General features: G+C 35.7%; 1 protein-coding gene across 1 annotated transcript in view; it reads left to right on the top strand.

Moving 5' to 3' along the window:
* The window catches only part of LAMA3 (laminin subunit alpha 3), a 337,939-nt gene that overhangs the window by 258,283 nt on the left and 59,059 nt on the right, over nt 1-20,597 (top strand). Inside the window, exons 39-42 of the mRNA XM_044682964.1 lie at nt 4,346-4,576; nt 10,741-10,854; nt 16,041-16,150; nt 18,118-18,198. Coding sequence (XP_044538899.1) covers nt 4,346-4,576; nt 10,741-10,854; nt 16,041-16,150; nt 18,118-18,198 — 536 coding nt within the window. The remainder of the gene's footprint in view (nt 1-4,345; nt 4,577-10,740; nt 10,855-16,040; nt 16,151-18,117; nt 18,199-20,597) is intronic.

Below are 20,597 nucleotides of genomic sequence, written 5' to 3'. Positions count from 1 at the left end.
GAGAGAGAGAGAGAGAGAGAGAGAGAGAGAGAGAGAGAGAGAGAGAGAGAGAGAGAGATTTGACTGAATTAGAAACATCAACATAGACTCTTAAACATGGATATTAATCTGAACACACAGCCATATCAACATTAGCACTAGTCAGTCAGTGTCAGAACATAATGCTGAAGATACCAGCTAAAGAAAAGTCTTTTTGTTTTAAGATGCAAAAGGAGAAAACCTCATTTAGCAAAAAAAGAAATTTTTCTTGTCATCTCAAGTGGAAGCACTCCTATTATTGAGTAAAACTCCTTGCTGATAGGTACATAGCAAGTGATCTTGTTTAGGAATAAAACCAAATGTGAGACACTCATAATTTATGTGGTCAAATTGCTGCCTATATCACAACTGTGAAATAATCTCTTTGCAAATCTTTAAATTAAATATGAATGCATTAGAGACTTTCTTATGAAATCAAGGGTCAAGGTACAGTATAGGACCTTGTTGGCAAACCTACAGCTCTCATGCTAGAGGGGGCTGCTCCCCTTTCCCTCTCCCTCTCCACACATCCTTAAGGACATTTCTTTTAGTACCTGCCCCTCTGCCCAGCAATCCAATGGGAGCACTTTCTCTCTTCTCTGTCTAGGGTAAGGCAGCAGTGGGGAGGGGTCTCACATACAGCATGAGGTTTGCAGTTTGGGCACTGAGGCTCTAAGATCTCTAAAAGGTTCACCATCACTGCTATAAGAAATGTCTTCCTTAATAACAATATTAACAAACATTTACACAATGCCTATAATGTGCTAGTCACTGTAGTAAGGATTTTACAGTGATCTCATTTGATCCTAACAACAACCTTGGGAAATAAGTGTTATTATTATTCCCATTTTATGAATGAAGAAAGGCAAGGGTTTGTTTAAAAAAAAAAGCCTAAAAGTGAAAAAGAGGATTGCACTATGAGAAACAGAAAAAAGAAAAGTAAAATGGGGTAAATTAAATCACATAATGAGGTGTGAGAGAGTATACTATTACAAGGGAGATGAGAATGAGGGTGGTGAAGGGTAAATCTTACTCTCATTGAAGAACAGCCAGATTCACTGGGGTATAGAATCCTATTTTACCCTATAGAGTAGTTGAAGGGGAATAAAATAATAGGTGGTGGGGAAGGGAGCAATATAAGGGAGGGGGAAGTTGGAGGAGGGTGATTAATAGACCCTATAGAGAAATAGAAGGGGAACAAGAAGGGAGATGGTGGGAAGGAGAGTAATATAAGGGAGGGGAAAGAGGGGGAGACTTATTTAAAGCAAAACATTGGAGCGGAGGAAAAGAGTAAAATAAGAAAGGTTAGCATTAAAAGAGGAAATCAAGTTGGAGGGGAATACACGGATGGTAATCATAACTGTGAATGTAAATGGGAAGTAGATAGCAGAATGGATTTAAAAACAGAATCCCACTGTGTGTTGTTAACAAGAAAAATATTTGAGGCAGGTAGACATACATAGAGTAAAGGTAAGAGGCTGGAGCAGGATCTATTGGGCTTCAACTGAGAAATAGCAGTCATTATATCTGACAAAGCTAAAACAAAAATCGATTTGATTAAAAGAGATAAGGAAGGTAGTCATATCTTAATAAAAGACAGTATAGACAAAGAAATATCAGTTCTCAACATATATGTACCAAATAGTATAGCATCTAAATTTTAAAAGGGGAAACTAAAGGAACTTAAGGAGGAAATCAATAGTAAAACTATATTTAGTGGGGGACCTCAACCTTCCCCTATCAGAACTAGATAAATCCAACAAAAAAAAATAAATAAGAAAGAAGTAAGAGAAGTGAATGAAATTTTAGAAAAATTAGAGTTAATAGATATCTTGAGAAAATTGAATAGGGATATAAGGGAATATACCTATTTTTCAGCAGCAAATGGTATATATACAATGATGAACGATGTACTGTGTTATAAAAAATATCACAACCAAATGCAGAAAAGCAGAAATAATAAATACAACATTTTCAGATCATAATGCAATAAAATTATAATCAATAAGAGTTCATAGAGAAGCAAATAAAAATTAATTAGAAACTAAATAATCTATATTCTTCAAAACTGGTAAGTTGAAGAACAAATCATAGAGTCAAGCACTGATTTCATTGAAGAGAATGACAATGAGGAGACAACATATAAAAATGAATGGGATATAGCCAAAGAGTACTCAGGGGAAAATTTGAATGCTTATATCAACAAAATAGAAAAGAAGCAGATCAATGAATTGGGCATGCAACTAAAAAAACTAGAAAGAAAAAGGAAAAATTTTTAAATCCCAATTAAAGACTAAATTGGAAATCCTAAAAATCAAAGGAGAAATTAATAAAGTTGAAAGTAAATCCATTGAACTAATAAATAAGAGTAGGAGCTGGTTCCCTGTCTTCAAATGCCTTTTATTGTTTCAAAGTCTTATCAAAAAAGAAAAAGTCCCAGTCCAGTTGAATGCCTGGGAATAACCTTAGCCAGAAAACAGCCTGTTTCAAACTGACTTTAAAAGGCTAATTTGGGAATTATTTCACATAGAAATATTACTAGTAAACAATATATTTCAATATTAATTTTTCCCACTAGATCAATAGTTCCCAAACTTTGGCTCCCAAACTTTGGCCAAAGAAACTTTATGTGAATTATATCTATTGATATTTGCCCTTTTAGAAGTTAGTAGTAGTTTAACATATATTATGAAAATAGTTTTGACCTCATAGACCCCATGAGTTGGATCTTAGAGTCTCTAAGGGCTTCCTGGATCATACTTTAAGAACTACTGGTCTAGACAAAGGACCTCTGCCAAAAAATTTTTCCAAAAACTATATCTCAGTTATATGAAATTGTCAAGGAGAACAGTACTGTGCCAGCATAAAATGTGTTCATTGTTTCAATAATAATTTACATGTCCTTGCATAAATTAAATCTTTTGTTATTAGATCACTTAAAAGTTTAAAAAAATTGCTGTGGCCTTACTGAAATCTGTCATTTCTTAATTTTTCTTCATTTCTGTTCTGTTTTACCCACTTATCATTAATTCATATCTCCTATGCTGAAAATATTTGACAGTGAGGGAACAGGGGAAAAAAGCAAAAGAATGGATGGATGGAATGGAAGAAGGCAAGGTCTGACAGAATCCTTTGTTAAACTCTAGGACCATAATTTGGAAAACAAGTTCAAGTTTTTTCACCTCTTAGGCATGAGCTCTACCAATGACTTCAGTTTCTTAGTTTGTACTCAACAACAATAAAAATGCAATTTCATATCCTTTAAGTACCATGTACTTCTTAAGAATAAATGTTAAAATGATAATAATGATAAGAATTTTATGATGAAGTCAATTTTTTTATGTTTCTATCAGTAAACCAACAATCATAGCACTTATCTAATTGAACAATTTCTTGTTTGGGAATTCTTTTAATTGATTAATTAAGAAAATTTTTCCTTGGTTACATGATTCATGTTTTTTTCCTTCCCTCCTGCCACCCCCTCCCATAGCCAATGCCCAAATTCCACTGGGTTTTACATGTGTCATCTATCAAGACCTACTTCCATATTATTGATATTTGTACTAGGGTGATCATTTAGAGTCTTGGAATTTTTCTAATGTTCTCAATATGCAGGAATTTAAATTTAAATTAAGTGTTATAGTGGAAATCATTTTTCTATTCTTTTACTTATTCTGTTCATTCTTGGAAAAGCCAAGCATGGCAGTTGTATCAGAAAATACAAGAATTCTTTCATAATTAAAAAAATTAATTTCTCCTATTATCATTTTACTTTGAAATAAAAATTTTCTTCCTACTATCTCTATTATGTGTGAGTTGACATAACTTAGCTTTTCCAGATAACCTTAAAGTCCAGTCCTTCAGACAGTAGAACATAATAAAGAGACTATGAGAATCAGAAACCTAGATTCAATTTCTAGTTCAGACATTTAAATATCTCTGTGGCCACAAACAAATCTCTTAACCTCTTTGGGTTTCTGTTTCCTCATCTTTAAAATAGGAATAATAATCCTTTCCTACCTCTTACACAGGACTGTTACGAGTAAAGCACCTTGGAAAGTTTCAGATGTGTCATGAATAGGATGTGTTATTATTCACTTTGCTGCTTTTTTTCATCCCCTCCTCTAAGTTTCTCCCTCTCTTGGATGAACAAGTTATAAGGAGTGAATAATTTCTGAATGCAAATAACTCCACATGGTTTTTGTTAGCTCACTTTTCATCCATTTCAGTATAGTTTTCATTCTTGCACTGGATGCCTGCCTCCTTAGAATTGATTTGTTGTTGGCTTATCTCAGGAATAATGTTTACTTTTTGTTTTCATGTTTAGGGAAACTTCAGGCATGTCAGCAGCAATAACCAGGTATCTAGAGAAGAACTGATGATGGTCCTGTCTAGACTGGATGGCTTACACATCAGAGGCCTTTATTTTACTGAGACACAGCGGTTAACCCTAGGTGAGGTGGGGCTGGAAGAAGTCACCAGTACAGGAAGTGGAAGCATCGCTTACAATGTAGAGATATGTTCCTGCCCCCCTGACTATACTGGTGACTCATGCCAGGTAGGAAATTTCATATATGATATATCATATTTGATACATTTCAGTTGTGGCAGGTAATGGCTGATGTTCATTGCCATTTTCCCATACTCGTCCGAATGGTGTTTTCCTATATAGCAGATATAGACAACTTCTCGTTTGCATCTTTCTCTTTACCTTGAATACAGATATGGAAAGCTAAGACAAAAAAAAAAATAATAAATAGCAACAGCAACCCAGACTGCTGTGGACATCTCCAAATGCAAAAAGTATCCAGGATTGCTGAATGTAGAGTCCTAGGAAAAGGGGAAGCTACTCCACACAGTGGAAGAGACCTGCCTTTTTATCCCAAGTATCAGTCCAGCCTGTAAGGAAGACATTGCTAAATAAAAGTCAGTGGCTTACCTGGTCCTCTCATGTTTTGCCCTAATCAGGGCCAAAACAAAACAGAGTTAATTCTATGGGCTATGCCATCAGGTCTGAGAAAAGGAATTTGTTGAGGGAAACTAATACTCAGGCTCTAAGAAATAGGACTCTGATTCTCTACCCCTTATTAGACTCTTGCTCGAGTTTAGAAAATGGCTTACTTGACTTATCTGCAGGTGATTGAGCGTAACCATAAAGGAAAGAATTTACTACCTCTATGTCCTTTCATTAAAAATATAAAAAAAAAGTACGAGGCTAGAACAACTCCTTTAAAAGATTATCAACAGTCAAGTGTGCCATAAATTTATGACCTCATTTTACTGTTTGCATTTTATTTTATTTTTAATCTACATTTCTTTACTGTTTGTATTTAAACAGAATTTTGGGGGTGGGGAGCAAATCTTCAAAAACTTTCATTTTCATTTTTGAAGTTATTATGAGGAAACTCTAGCTCACTAGATTTTCAGAATGCTGATGGACTAATGATCCATAGATCCCTTTTCTCAACTTTCTCCTCCCTAGGAGAGAATTTTCTTCTACAGTATTTAGGGTGAAGACAGCCTCTTCTCTCTTCTCCTTTTTTCTTCCAGTCACTTTTCCACGATGATAAAAAATATATAGCCCAAAGGAGTCTGTGGAACCCCTGCCCTACCTCCATTCTATTTTCTTGCATATTCCTGCAGCATTACTCAGCCTGTGATTTAGGGCTGCTCTCATTGTCTAGTGCTGTCTGACTTGGGTGAGGTGGGTAGAAGGTGATGCTGGCCACACCTCACAGGAATTACAGAGCGGTGTATGTATGTACCTTGGGTCCTGTTATATGCTCCCTTGCACAGTCTGACTCACGGAGGAAGTTTAAAGGTGGGGCAAGCTACAGCCCAGCCTTGCAGGCAGCCTCCCTTACTTGAGTCAGATCTTGGGGCAGGTATAAGAGGAAAAAGAAACGCTGAGTGCCTAGACAGCCAGGCTCTCCCAGGAACAGGATGGGGACACCAAGCAGGTGGCCAGCCCCAAGCTCCGGATGGCTATTAATCCTTGGGGCAGTCCTGGGTCATTGTTTGGGTTACAACACACAGCAAAGAGTAGCATTTCCTCAGTTCCATGGTCAAAGTCATCAGCACCCAAATAATGTGGATTTACGTGGCCAAGCCCATCAGCGACCAACTAAGGTGGACTTTAGACCAAATCAGGTAATGCCCTCTTTTTTATGGGTTGGGGTGGGAAGGTGTGAAATAGTCAAATCTCCTTTTATGTAATAGTCTTCAAATAAATGGGGATGAAGAAATTGGGGTGGGGGTGGTAAAAGAAGTCTGTTTATCTTCTTCAGTTTTTTTCCACTGTATACATAGCAAATTATTTCCTTGTGCTGTTAACCACCAAATTTATAAACATCTGTCCACTTTGAAATTCAGAGGTGCTCCATCAATCAAATTCCTAAGCACTTTGTTAAACTGATAATCTACCGAGGGTAGCCCAGACCACCAGGACACAAGAATAGAGTCAAATGTGTAGTTTAAAATTTTGACTGTAAGAAAAACGATTTCTCAAGGGTATTAAAATATGAGAGAAAGGCAAGACAGTCAGTTGTGATCAGAACAAATGTGTTCAATGCAAAACAAACATGTTACCATTTGTCAGGCCTTAGGAATTTCTAAGTTCAAAAGTATCCAGTTTTCTGCTTTTATGTGTATGTCATCTCCCATTAACCATTTAGACATCTTAAATCCACAGAGAGGGAAATATATGCTCTACAGCTGTTTAAAATGGCCATGCAAAGCCAGTGGTGACATGCTGTTATTTAATCCTAGACACTGTAACCTAAATCCAAAATTCATTTATACCAGTTTGTTAGAGAAGTTAGTGTTCAAACAAAAATAAATGGATTTTTAACAAGTGTTTATTGAAAGAACATCTTAGGACACATCTAATTCTACATTGAAACTAAGAACTTAGTTGATAAAATCTACATAAACTAAATTTTATGTAAAAGTATTTGTGACTTGTTTCTAGATAAATGTATGCATATTTACCTATATTTTTTACACTCACATCTATACATAGTCTGTATGTTTATATGTATAAAATAAGGCACTGAGACATCACTTTTTAACTATAGAAATACTATAATTACTTTCTTACTTCTCAAGAAACAAGTCACATAATTTTATATAAAATTCAGCTACTTATTCAGGTCGCATCAATTATACATATATGAATATCTATATCTATACATAGTAACTGTATAGTCTATGTTACACACACACACACACACACACACACACACACACACACACACACACACACACACTCTGTCCCAAAGTCTTAGCACAATTTTAAACTTAACTCTTAACCACATTAAAACTTTTGGACCATCCTGTATATTCACACAGAGAAAATTACAAACCTTGTTGAAAATATTATCTTTTAAAATCAAAAGGAAATTGACATATTTATGAATATATGTATGTTTGCTGGCTGTATCTATGTAGAATAGAGACTTTATTTTCTTGCTCAATCAAATTTAAATATTTAAATTTAAATATTTAAAATTCTGATTTTCTTCAGCTTCTTTTTCAAAACTACCCAGACAACTACACTGTTTGTTCTTCTTAAGTATGATTATTTTGCATATATACATATATATATATTTTTTTTTCATGTGCAGACACAAATGCTACTTATCAGTACAGGCCAGTTGTTGGTATCTGTTGGTATCTTTGTCAGCTTTGCCACTTTTAAGCTTTTATGAGTGAAGATTTGAGCTAAGTGGCTGATTTAATGTTTGATATCCCTATGGATCTATTTTCAGATATGTAGCATTCTTCTCATACTTAAATTCTCCCTCAGACAAGCCTGTACTTATAACCTAATACACTTCTAAAAAACGTTTCTCATTGTCCAAACTTGGTTACTAATAGCTTTGGGGAAATTTATGTTGGAAGATACAATCTAGTTATCAGAATATGATTTATATTAGGTGGTAACCATGATGGAAAGTCTTCCAATATGTGATAATTAGTGAGCGCGCACACACACACACACACACACACACACACACACATGCACGCACCTTTCTAGGTAGCAAAAATGGTTTGTTCTATTAGTCTCATTAAAACTTCCAGGTGTTTTCCTTTGAATCTAGCTTTAAGAAATGGAAAACTTTTGTGTTTAGGTTTCAATAAAAGAAAATTGTGTTGTAATCTTACTATGTTCCATTATTTAACACTGTTATACAGTTAATATGAGATGAAGAATTGCATAATAGATAGAGAGCTTATCTCGGTCAGAACCAGGATGACCCAGGCTCATCTCTGACACCTATTGTCTATGTCACTGTGGGAAAGTCATTGAAGCTCTCTATGCCTCTACACAACTCTCTAAGATGATAACCTGTATTATTAGAAGGATTTCCTAACCAAGAATTCCTCCCATTGATGAAATCAAAGGTCTGGTTCCAGAAAAGAAGATATGTAGACATAGACATGCGTCTATATGCATATGCATATACACACATACATATGATATACTTAGACATATGTAATGTAAAACCAACCACATGGTAATTAGTGAAGGAAGGATGTATGATATTTGGCAATATTTGTATTTGATCAAGGCAGTGACTTTAGCTCCCCAAATAAATGAAAGCTCAGTCCTGAACACTGACAAATTTTAAAACTAGACAAGATGTACAATGTTTTTGTGGTAGATGGCAAAATATAATTATTGTTTTGACCATTTTCCTGAAGGCATATATGATTAGAGTCTGGATTTTCAGTCAAATAACCACAATAAAACTTCCATTCTTTTCATCAGTATAAAAAAAAATCACAGTCAACATGCATCATCAGCCCTATCAAGAAAAGAGAAATCACCTAGTGCAGTTATCTCAGAATAATATTAAATAAAATGATGAGACAAAACACAAGAAAGGGTATGTTTAAACTGCTTTCTTTATTTTTTTAATTAATTAATTTAGAATATTTTCCAATGGTTACATGATTCATGTTCTTTCCTTCCCCTCCCACCCACCTCCCGTAACCAACAAGCAGTTCCACTGGGTTTTACACGTGTCATTGATCAAGACCTATTTCCATATTATTGATAGTTACACTAGGATGAATGCTTAGAGTCTACATCCCCAATCATATCCCCATCAACCCATGTGTTCAAGCAGTTGTTTTTCTTCTGTGTTTCCACTCCCACAGTTCTTTCTCTGGATGTGGATAGTGTTGTTTCTCATAAGTCCCTCAGAATTGTCCTGGGTCATTGCATTGCTGCTAGTAGAAAAGTCCATTATATTTGATTGTGCCAAAGTGTATCAGTCTCTGTACATAAGTAAACTGGTTTCTTTAGAAGCATATTTGAATCCAATAGGAACCAAAGATTTGGTCAGAATTACTTTTTTTTTTTTAAATAAATTCTTAATTTCTGCCTAAGTAACAACTTTAAGACAGAATGGTAAGGGCTAAACAATTGGGGTTAAATTACTTGCCCAGGGTCACAAAGCCAAGAAGTGTCTGAGATCAGATTTGAACCCAGATAATCCCTCATTCAGGGCTGGCACTCATTCCACTGTGCCATCTAGCTGCCCCTTGTCTAATCTGGCACAACATTCAGATCATTCTGGGCAAAAGGGGAAGTGAAATGAAAGCTTAATGTTCTTGCTCCTTCACAGCTCACTCCTGGCTGGGCTCCTGCTTACCTTCAATGCCCTCCAAATTTTTTACTTTCCTTTAAAATGGCTGATCATCAGGGAAGGCGAATTATTTCACTTCCACTTTGCATGGCTTTATTTGTACATCCCTGTTATCTCAGCAGTCTTTGATTCAATTGAAAAAAAGTACTTATTGAGTGCTTACTCTGTGCAAGGACATGATGTTGAGGCTGGAGAAGCCAGTAATACCCAAGCAAGACAGAATTATGTCCTCAGGAAGCTTACGGTCTAATAGATAAGAAAATACATAAATAATAAGACAAATGCATCCTTTAGGATAGTACAAGATACCGTAAGAGAGGTCGAAGTATTGGTTTCTCCTACCATAATATAAATTAAGCCTTCTTTCTTCTGTTCTTGATTGGGACAAAGTATGACACACTGGGCCTTTATTAGAAATGGCTCAGTCATAATGAAGTTTGTTTGTTTGTTTGTGTGTGTGTGTGTGTGTGTGTGTGTGTGTGTGTGTGTGTTTGTGTGTGTGCAAAACAACTCCAGCCTCAGCATCATGTCTTTGCACAGGGTGAGGCTGATGACTTTGTACAACTTTGCTTAAATCCAATTTATGTAAGAATCAAAAGACATCACCTAGGGATATTATTTTAATCTCCTTTGAAAATGGAAGGCAATGACCAGAACCTGCCAAGCCCTCCTGAAAAGTTTCTGTAAAGATAGTTTTTTAGTCTAAAGTTGGGTTCCCAGTTATTTATCATACCCCTTTAATATTATTGCTCTAGAATTCACTTCTTTCTACCCCTTCAATTCACCAAAAATCATATTTTCACAGAACCAATTAATTTTTCCTGAGATATGCTTGGCAAAGCAAAGGTTCAGAGGAATGGGGAATCACATGCAATGAAAACAAGGGGAAGTTTTAAAAGTGGAATTCCAAGTGGAAATTTCCAGTTTTTAAGATTAAAAATGTACAGAAAAGTAGGTAAAAAAAAAAGAAACATTGCTTTTTCAGGGCTTCATTTGCCTTGAGCAATAACTGTAGGAAAATAGTGACTTTCTAAAAACTATTTTCCCTGTTTTTCTTGAAAAATAGGGGTGCAACCCTGGATATTATCGGGACAACAAGGGTTTCTACACAGGACGGTGCGTTCCCTGCCGTTGTAATGGACATTCAAATCGGTGCCAGGATGGCTCAGGAACCTGTATTGTAAGTAAATGGTGAAATAGTGTTCTGTAATTTAATAGTTTCTCCTAATACATCTAGAATAAAATACTACCTTTCTCCAAGTTCAAAACAGAGGTTGCCTATGTACAGAGACAGGAAGACATTAATATGGTGGAAAACATGCTGACTTTGGCTGTAAAGTCTTATATAATATAGTTCATGAATTTTCCATTCATATTAGCAAAGCAAAGTGGAACTGCCCCATCCTCACCCTTTAGGAAATACCTTGTACCATCTCTTCTGCCCAAGACCCCTCTTTTTTAACCTACCCTGCGGTTCATATTATTGTGATTGGCCTTTTGTTTTCTTTTGTTTGTGGTTGGGTTTTTTTTGGGGGGGGGTGGGTGGAGAAATAATATGATATTCCCAGGCTTTGTCCACCACCTCCTTTCTTGTAGGGGCAGGTGGAAGAAAGGTCTAATAGCCATCCTCGCTAAAGGACTTAGCATGTTGTTAGCTGGAAGTCTCCTCACCTGAATCCGATGGCAGCCACTTTTAAATTTTGTTTCTTTCTTTTTCTTCTCTGAACTTTCTACTAGGTTGACAGACATGTGAGGCTCTTCTAAACGGTATATCAAGGGCAAGACAAAATGAACAGCTTCTAGAATGTAGGCTCCCAGTTAAATTTTACTCCTTATGAAATGCATTATTTTAGCCCTAACAACTTTGTGTTGGGTAATGCAAATAGACTTTGCTTTAAGTATTTTGAGTTCCCAAGTTTGAATATGTTGAACCAATTCAGCATGTCCTAGGGAGTGTTTTCTTTGCAAGATGGAACAGGCTAGGACAGGAAATGACTGTGAAGAGACTGATAGAATGACATTTTGTCATTTTTGAAAATTATAAGTTAAAACGTCTTAAATTTATGGAAAATATAATTTTGCCTCTACAAGGAGTGCCAATTAAATTATTGATTCTAATAACAATAGCTTGCATTTCTTTTGCATTTTAAGGTTTGGAAAGCATTGTCCTCACAGTATATTTTGAGATTGTTAAGTGTAAACATTGTTATTTCATTTCACAGGTAAGAAAACTATAGATTGGCAAGGTGACTTCTATTCCCATTCTAATCAGGTCTCCAGACCCTAAATACAATATTCTTTCCTCTATAGACTATACTACATTTTACATATGACAAGTAAATACTTTCATTAAAATTTTTTATTTTATTACTATTCTTTCTGCCATATCATTTACTGAAAAGTACAAAAGGCATCAAGGAGTTTTCTCTATATTCTTTCAAATTAGCAAAAGAGTGTTTAGCTTAGAAGTCAATCCATATATGTTTGTTTTAGTCAAGCAAGAGAATTAATCTTAGTGTCTCCTTTTAAAAAAAAAAAAAACAACAACAAACAAACCTTTTCCTTCTATCTTAGAGTAAATGCTATGTATTGGTTCCAAGGCAGAAGAGTGGTAAGGTTAGGCAATGGGAATTAAGTGACTTACCCAGGTTCACACAGCTAAAAAATGTCTGAGGTCAGATTTGAACTCAGAACTTCCCATTTCTAGGCCTAGCTCTCAATCCACTAAGCTACCTAGCTACTCTTCTCCTTTTTTTAATTTAAAAATATTTTGTTGGTAATTTTTGTCTTTGTATCACTTAAATTTCCCACTATATCCCTCCTCCTTCCTCACCCCATAGATCCATCCCTTATAACCATCCATAAAGTGGGGGGGGGGGGTCAACAAAACTAACCCAATATATAAAAATTCTGACATTAAGTGCAGCATTTAATATGCATAATCCTCCATTTCTGTAAAAAAAGATGAGAGGAAGAAGAAAAAGGAGAAATGTTTTCTCATATTTCTTTTTTGGGCCCAAGCTTGGTCATTATAAGTTCAAAATATTTCCATTGTCTTGTTCATTTTGTCCTTTTTAGACATTGTTTTGTCATTCAGTTGTTTCAGTTCTATGACTCTCTGGACTCCATTTGGGGTTTTCTTGACAGATATACTAGAGTGATTTGCCATTTTCTTCTCCAGTTCATTTTAAGATGAAGAAACTGAGACCACAGGGTTAAGTGACAAAGTGTCTGAAGCTGGATTTGAATTCAGAAAGATGAATTTTCCTGGCTCCAGGCCAGGCATACTATCCACTGTACCACCTAGCTGCCTCTATATTATCATAGTTATTATTTATATTTTTGTCCTTTTTCTGTTAACTCTACATCGGTTCATAATCTTCCAAATGCTTCTTGGTATTCATAATAATCATTATTCCTTATAGCATAGACATTTTCCATTACCAGGAATACAGATGTTTTTAAAAAGGAAAGTATATATACATATCAATTATCCATCATACACACCTATGGCTTTTGTGCCTAATTGGCCTTCCCATGTACACTTGGCAAGACTATCCATGGAGGGCTGCCACTGGGACCACTTTCATCCTGCATTGATATTATTTTCAGTTGTCACCCACTGTCACTGTGGATTGAGGCAACCCTAATCTGTCAAAGAATAAAGAGAAAGCAATCAGGCAGTTTCTGAATATTAGATGAACTTTCTGGGTGATTGCTATGTAAATGAGCTGACACCTCCCAAGTTCCTTTGTTCTGTTCTAAACTCAAAGACACTTCTTCACACATGTCTAAAAACTGCTAGAGAAAGAAATTGTTATTTTTTTTTTAAAAAGGAACTTTAGTCCCAAACAGTAGACTAGCTACTGCTCAGTGCAGAAATAACTTTTTTTTTCCTTTTAAAGGGAAATAATAGCCAGCATTATTTTATTCTGAAGCCCCATTCCAGTATAACAAGAGCTGTTCACTACCTCTTCCCCAGTCTTTCTACCTTTTATTTCTCTCTTCCCCTTCCTCCTTCACTATTGTTTTTTCCTTCATTCCCTTTTTTTTCACTGTTTCTCAGTAGTCTCCCATATTTAATTCAACAAACATTAAATGCTTGGTAGGAGTAAAAATTGTGATTCTATACTTGGGCATGTACTTCTCAAATGAGAGGTGGTTTGGAGTATCGGACTTTTGAAAAGACCCTGTATATAATATTGGAGAAACTAGTTGAAATTGTATGACATTGGGTGAATCATTCAACTTATCTGACCTTCCATTTTCCCATCTTAAAAAAAATGGAAGGAGAATGATCTCTAAGGTCTCCTCTAGCTCTAAATTCTGTGATCCTTCAAGAAAGAAGATCCAAGGATACTCAAAGAAATGAATCCCTTAATAGGGGACTTTTCAGGTCTTGTTTTTTCAAAATCTCAATCCCATCTCATATAATATTGTCATAATACTTAGATTTTAAATTAATTTTCATTTCGAATAACAGAAAAAGATGCCTATAAATACTCTGCTTGACACAGCCATTTTTTCTCTTTAATGACTAATTAATAAGTAGTATTTAACTCATGTAAATTATCAAATGAGCAAAGTTCAAAATTGAAGAAGAAATCTTATTCAGAGTCCCAACACAGCCAGGATCCTGCCTTTAGATATCATCTATTGCTTTGCTCAGTCTAGTTTCAGATGTTATTCAGAAATTCATATCTATATTTGGAAAAGATTCCTACTCAAGTCTTTCCTCTTTAGGTAATACTGTTGAGACTATTATAGGTTATTCTTAATTAAGGAATTATTTTATACTAATTGGGCACAAAATGATTAATTAAGATATATGCATTTCTGCATAATCTTATCTGCCAAATGGAATTTTCCAAGTCCTTTATGTACATTTTAACAGTTTTTCCTGGAGCAAATATTCAGCATGTCTGAGGGAATGACTTTAAAAGGAAATACCAGAATTAAGTTGAGTTAAAAAATGTTAAAATTAGCCTAAGGGTATCAAATTCTGTCCAAATTCCCAGCCTCTGTTCTTTGTGGGTTTCTGAATCACAAAGGTGAACCATCTGTGCATTTTAATTGCTCTAAGGAAACATGAGCACCTAGGATTATACATCTTAGAATTGGAAGGGACTATAAAGATAATCTAGTTCAGCCCTCTCATTTTTCAGATAAGAATACTGAGGACCAGACAGGTCAAGTCTCCTAGGTCATACAAGTAGTAAACTGTGGAACTCAAAATTCAAGTCCTGGTCTTCTGACTCTAAATTTAGTGTCCTTTCCATTTCTTCATACTGCCTTACATTGTATAAGGCAACTTAAAAAAATGAAATAATTAAATTTATGTAGTATTTGAATAAAAAGATACTGTTCAAAAGATTACTATGAAATTTTGTATTTCTTTGGAAAAACTAAACGTAAGAGAGTTGTTTTTCAAAAAGCGACATTCCATTCAATTTCCCACATGTTTTAACAAGTTCCATGTTTTAACATACAAATTTTAAAAGGTACACTTAAATACTTCAGTCTTTCCTGGGATTTAGGAGAAAAATAAAAATTCTCAAAAGGGTTCACATATTAACCAACTATACAAAGCTTTTACATAAAAATTTATCACACAAAAACTGATATGTATATATACATAGGCATATTTGTATGACACATATACAATATACATGTTGTGTGTGTATATATACACATATGTATATATACACACACATACTATTCCTCTAGTCCCAATGTGATTAAGACAGAGTCATCTAATGAAAAACAACAATTACTATAATTAAATCTTGTTTTGGGCTCATGTTAACTGTAGTTTACTGAAATAACCTTAAAGGGAGGAGTTCTTATCCTTTTGAGGGCTTATGGATGGGCCTCTTTGAAAATCTGGTGAAACCTATGGATCCCATTTCAGATTAATATTTTTAAAGAAATAAAATAAATAGAATTACAAAGGAAACTAATTACATTTAAGTATAATTATCATTACATATGTGTGTGTATATATAAACAAGTTTATCGATCCCAATTTAAGAGTCCCTGTTATAGAGCTAGAATGAATTAAGTATAATTATTTAAATAATCACAGGATTACAGATCCAGAGCTAAAAGGAACCTTAGAGGTTATCTAGTCCAGTCCCTTTATTTTGCACATCAGGAAAATGAGGTCTCAGTAGGTTTGGCGACCTGCTTAAGGACACCCAGTTGGCTTCAAAGAGAGGATTGAGCCCAGCTCCTCTGATTCCTTAATCATTCCTCTTCCATAATACTAGGTAACTAGGTGAAGATACTTTGAATGATAACAATAGTTTCATACAAAACAAACACAACAGGCTGCTTATTAATTGTGTTGTTTGTTCTGTTCTCCAGAATTGTCAACATAACACTGCTGGTGCAAACTGTGAGCGATGTAAGGAAGGTTACTATGGAGATGCCCTCCAGGGTTCCTGTCGGGTCTGCCCATGCCCTCATACCAACAGGTACTGTACAATCTAGAACAGAAGGTAACCTGAGTTCTCTTTTTGTTCCACTCTTGCTAGTTTTTAGTTGCTTTTTCCTTTTTTTAAATATGTTTAGTGAAGCATATAAAAAAGTTCAGGCAGGGGAAATGAAAATAAAAACTAATTGGTTGAGACAGAAAATAATTTAATAATCAGTAAAATGTGTCAGACACTCAACAAAAATAGCACAAACTATTTTAAATTATCTCTTGTGCCAGGAAAGGTAACTTTAAATTTCTAAATTAACTATAACTTTAAATTACTACCAATAATGTCTCCCATGTGGATTCATAATTGAAATTTGTATTCTTCTTTTAAATTAATGCATTTGATACAAACTCCATAAGTAAAGGCATGTGAAGAAAAGCTAAAGAGCAGTATGCAACAAGATTTAAATATACATATTTAGAGAAGCATTCATCTCTCCTTTTCATTTCCCCCTTCATTGAAAAATAAAAAGGAAGAAAGAAAGGAAGAAGGAAGGAAGGAAGGAAAGAAGGAGGAAAGGGAGGAAGGAAGGGAAAAACTCTCTTTACAAATGAGAAGACAGTTTGGTTTACAAGGGAGTTTAGAGACTTATTTCTTTGTGAGGGTCCAACTTGGGCTTGGCATCAAATATACATGTTGTTATTCAGTAGTTTCAGTCTTGTCTGTGTCCAATTTTTTGTGATCCCATTTGGGGTTTTCTTGGCAAAGATACTGGGAGTGGTTTACCACTTCTTTCTCCAGCTTATTTTACAGACGAGGAAACTGAGATTAATAGGGTTAATCAACTTGCCCAGGGTCACACAGTTAATACACATTTAAGACTGGATTTGAACTCAGAAAGTTCCTGACTCCAGGAATGACATTCCATCTACTGTGTCACCTCGCTGCCCTAAATATGCAAAATAAAGTCCCATTTTGGCAATGTCCATTCTTCAGTGTAAGTCCATCACCTCTCTGTTAGGCATTGGGCGATTTGGTTCATTTTTAGTCCTCTGGACCAATAGTGAGTGTTTCAGTGTCCCATGTTAGACCAAGTCAGCCTCATTTCAAAACAGATGAAATTCTGTATAGTTCTAACACTCATCTAAATCCTCCTTAGACACATTTTACTTAATTCTATCCAGCAGTATTAGGTATACTGATGAGCCCCATTAATCTTATTAGCGACATAACTATGTATTGATCAACAAAGCCGAGATTTCCTGAAATGGCCAGTGTTTTAACCAGAGAAATGATGAATTGTGTTACTTGAGTGTCTGGGCTTTTGAGAGCTTTATATTTCATAGGCAGACAAGTAATTTCATGTGGTTTGGGCTTTTTTTTAATGGTATCTTTTATTTCTAGAAAAATCTCCTTCCTAAATAAATCACCATCTAGAGTTAAAATTGCCCCATTCAGGATGAAATCACCCGGATGTTATAGTGGACAGTTTGGCTCAGGAAGTGAGTTTAAAGGTTTCTTTCTTCAGGATGATCCAACTTTAGGCCTGGCACCATCCTGAGATTCTTTGCAGGGTGGGGGCAAATGTGTTCAATACAGAACAACTTGAACAAACAAGAGGAGCTATTTTGTTTTTAAAGCCAGAATTCTCGGTGCCTTTTCTGCCTAGACTTGTTTTATTCCTCCATTATTATTCCTGGAAGAAAATTTGTAATCACTCTCTTGCAGAATGAGCTACTTTGTCCTATCTCAAGGGAAGGAATGTATTTCAAGAGGCCAAATGTGGGTGTTGAGAAAGTCTCAAAGCATCCAACCAGGCTTTGCCCAGTGATAGCTGAAATGAATCATTTGTAATCAGAACTAAAAGGGATGCCAAAATGTAATTTACACAAAAGGGGCTGTGATTTTTATTTCCATTTAATGTAAATCATCAAAATGTCTTTGTAAGCTAGAAAACAAGGAAATGTATTCCCTTGGGCTTGGAATAAGACTCTTTCCCCCCCTCCCCTTGCTTATAGTTTTGCTACTGGCTGCGTTGTGAATGGAGTAAATGTGAAATGTTCCTGCAAACCTGGCTACGTGGGAACCCAGTGTGAAAGGTCAGTAGCTTCTCTCCCTGCGAGTGACCAGCAACAGGAGCCCTGCTGCCTTTGGTGTATTCTAGCAAGAGCCTACCTAGTCCTCTCTGGGAGTGCTACTTATTCCCTTCCTCCTTGGTCCTTTTATTACATGTCAAAGGCAGTGTCTGCTGAGCAAATACAAAAGCACTTACCTCACAAATCATGAAATTTTCCTTCTGTCCCACACCAAATATTTCTGGCTTTTGGAAATTACACCCACCCATATAATGGATAGAATGGTGCAATGTAGGTAATGTAGGCATTCAGGACTTGAAAAGCAAAGAGATTGTTTTTCGATCTTTGTCTCATTTCATCAATCAACAAAACATCTAGGGAGCAGGTAGGTGGCTCAGTGGATTGAGAGCCAGACCTGAAGTCAAGGAGGTCCTGGGTTCAAAACTGACCTCAGCCACTTCCTAGCTTTGTGAATACTGAACTCTTATTGCCTAACCCTTTCCATTCTTCTGCCTTGGAACCAATACACAGTATTGATTCTAAGATGGAAGGTAAGGATTTACAAAAAATCTATTGAGCACCTTCCATTTGCAAAGAGTCTACTGAAGGAAAGGTGTAGAGTAGAAAGAAGTGCTAAAACATGTAAATATATTCTCTGTGAGAGTTGATGTTGGTTGAGGAGTCGAGACCTATCCACAAGGTACCTAATGAGGACCAAATGGGCAGCATAGAATAAGTTCTGTAAGGGTTCCAAAATGGAAGAGCCCATCTTTGGATAGGATGACCATTAGAAGAAGTACAACATCAGCGAGGTGGGATTGAGGTTCAGCAGTTCAGTTCAGGAAATAATCTTCCAGTACCTTCCACCTGACAAGAAGATTCTAGGGGAAAAGGAAAACAAATGCTACCCTGAATGAGCTTACATTCTATTTGGAGACCCAGAATAGGTTCCAAGCAAAAAGAATAATATTCCAGGTGAGAGAAACCATAGAAAGACACAAGAGGCATGTGGGAATGTGAGTAGATTGTTTGGTTGGAGAGGGGATTTCCTGTAGTGGAGTAGTGGGGGAAAAGACTGGGAAGATAAATTTGAGTCAGAATATGAAAGTCCTTGAATGCCAAACTAAAAAAGCTGGAACTTCACCATGGAATACAACTGAAGACTCTTCTGCTTTCTTCCTTTAATTTAAGACATTTGTCACATTTGTCTCATTTTTCTTAGATCTTTCAAGAAGGTTTCAGGATCTGACATCACTTAGATCCCTTCTAATTGAATTTCTGCTGTCATTTATCATGACCACTGTGACAGAAATCAGAGGTGACATAAGTTCCTTTGGCCAGCAGGCACCTGATTCAGAAAGGGACATTTTAAATAAACTCTGCTTTCCCTATCCATTTATTTTCACTACTTTATTACCTAAAGAAACTTCAAAAGTTAAAATTGTATTATATTTTATCAAGTTTTTTCCCTTTGATAGCCAACAAATATCCTAATAATGTAACTTTATCATCATATTCCATACCACTCCTTTGCTTTCCCTCCCCTAAAACGTCTTGCCAAGCCGCCCGCCCACTCCAAGCATTTTCCCTTGCTCTGGTATTTGCTACACCAAGGACATCAATAAAATCCAGAAGTTTTATTGCTGGCCATTGTATTTAGCTGCTACCATTAGAGGGGAAGAATGGCATCAAATATTTTTATAGCTCGGGTGTTAATAATCTGGATGTGTGTATGGGAAAGTGGCATCTAACTTCTCTGAATATTTATGGATTGTAGAAAAGAGGCAATCTGTTATTATGTAAATCTTTATGTAGAGAATGTAGGTGGGGGAAATATCTAAAAATAATATATTTAAGAACATAGATATTCTGAGCAGTGTAGTCTTTTAGGCTTTAAAGTTTGCTTAGTACTTTCCTTACAACAATCTTACAGAGTACTTACAACACTGAACTATGACTCCGGAAGTCAACTTCTGAGTCTTTTGTGGACTTAGTTTCCCATCTCCATAGTTTAGGGACAGAATTTTCCTTTCCCTATTTGCTTTCTGAAATTTATTCAAGGTAAGCTCATCATATCCTTCAAAGAAGCTCAATACCTGAAAAATGTCATTGTAACTGTTCCTTCACAAACCTGAGTCCTGTGGACAAATTGGTAATTTGCTTCTTGCCAAAAAGTTACTTCTTCAAAGATTTAGATTTGAGAGGTTAAAATCTTGATTAGAGAATAAGGGTCATTACCCCTAAATTCTGTTATGTATTAAGAACTATAAGACCATGTCGTTTCTCTTGAATTTCAATTAATATTTTTTTTAAACGCTTACTTTCCATCTTAGAATCAATACACTTTGTGTTGGTTCTAAGGCAGAAGAGTGATAAGGGCTAGGCAATGGGGGTCAAGTGACTTACCCAAGGTCACACAGCTA

This window comes from Gracilinanus agilis, chromosome 1 (assembly GCF_016433145.1).
Source record: "Gracilinanus agilis isolate LMUSP501 chromosome 1, AgileGrace, whole genome shotgun sequence".
Classification (NCBI taxonomy): domain Eukaryota; kingdom Metazoa; phylum Chordata; class Mammalia; order Didelphimorphia; family Didelphidae; genus Gracilinanus; species Gracilinanus agilis.
The sequence above is the reverse complement of the archived record's forward strand: the minus strand, read 5'-3'. Positions and strand labels throughout refer to the sequence as shown.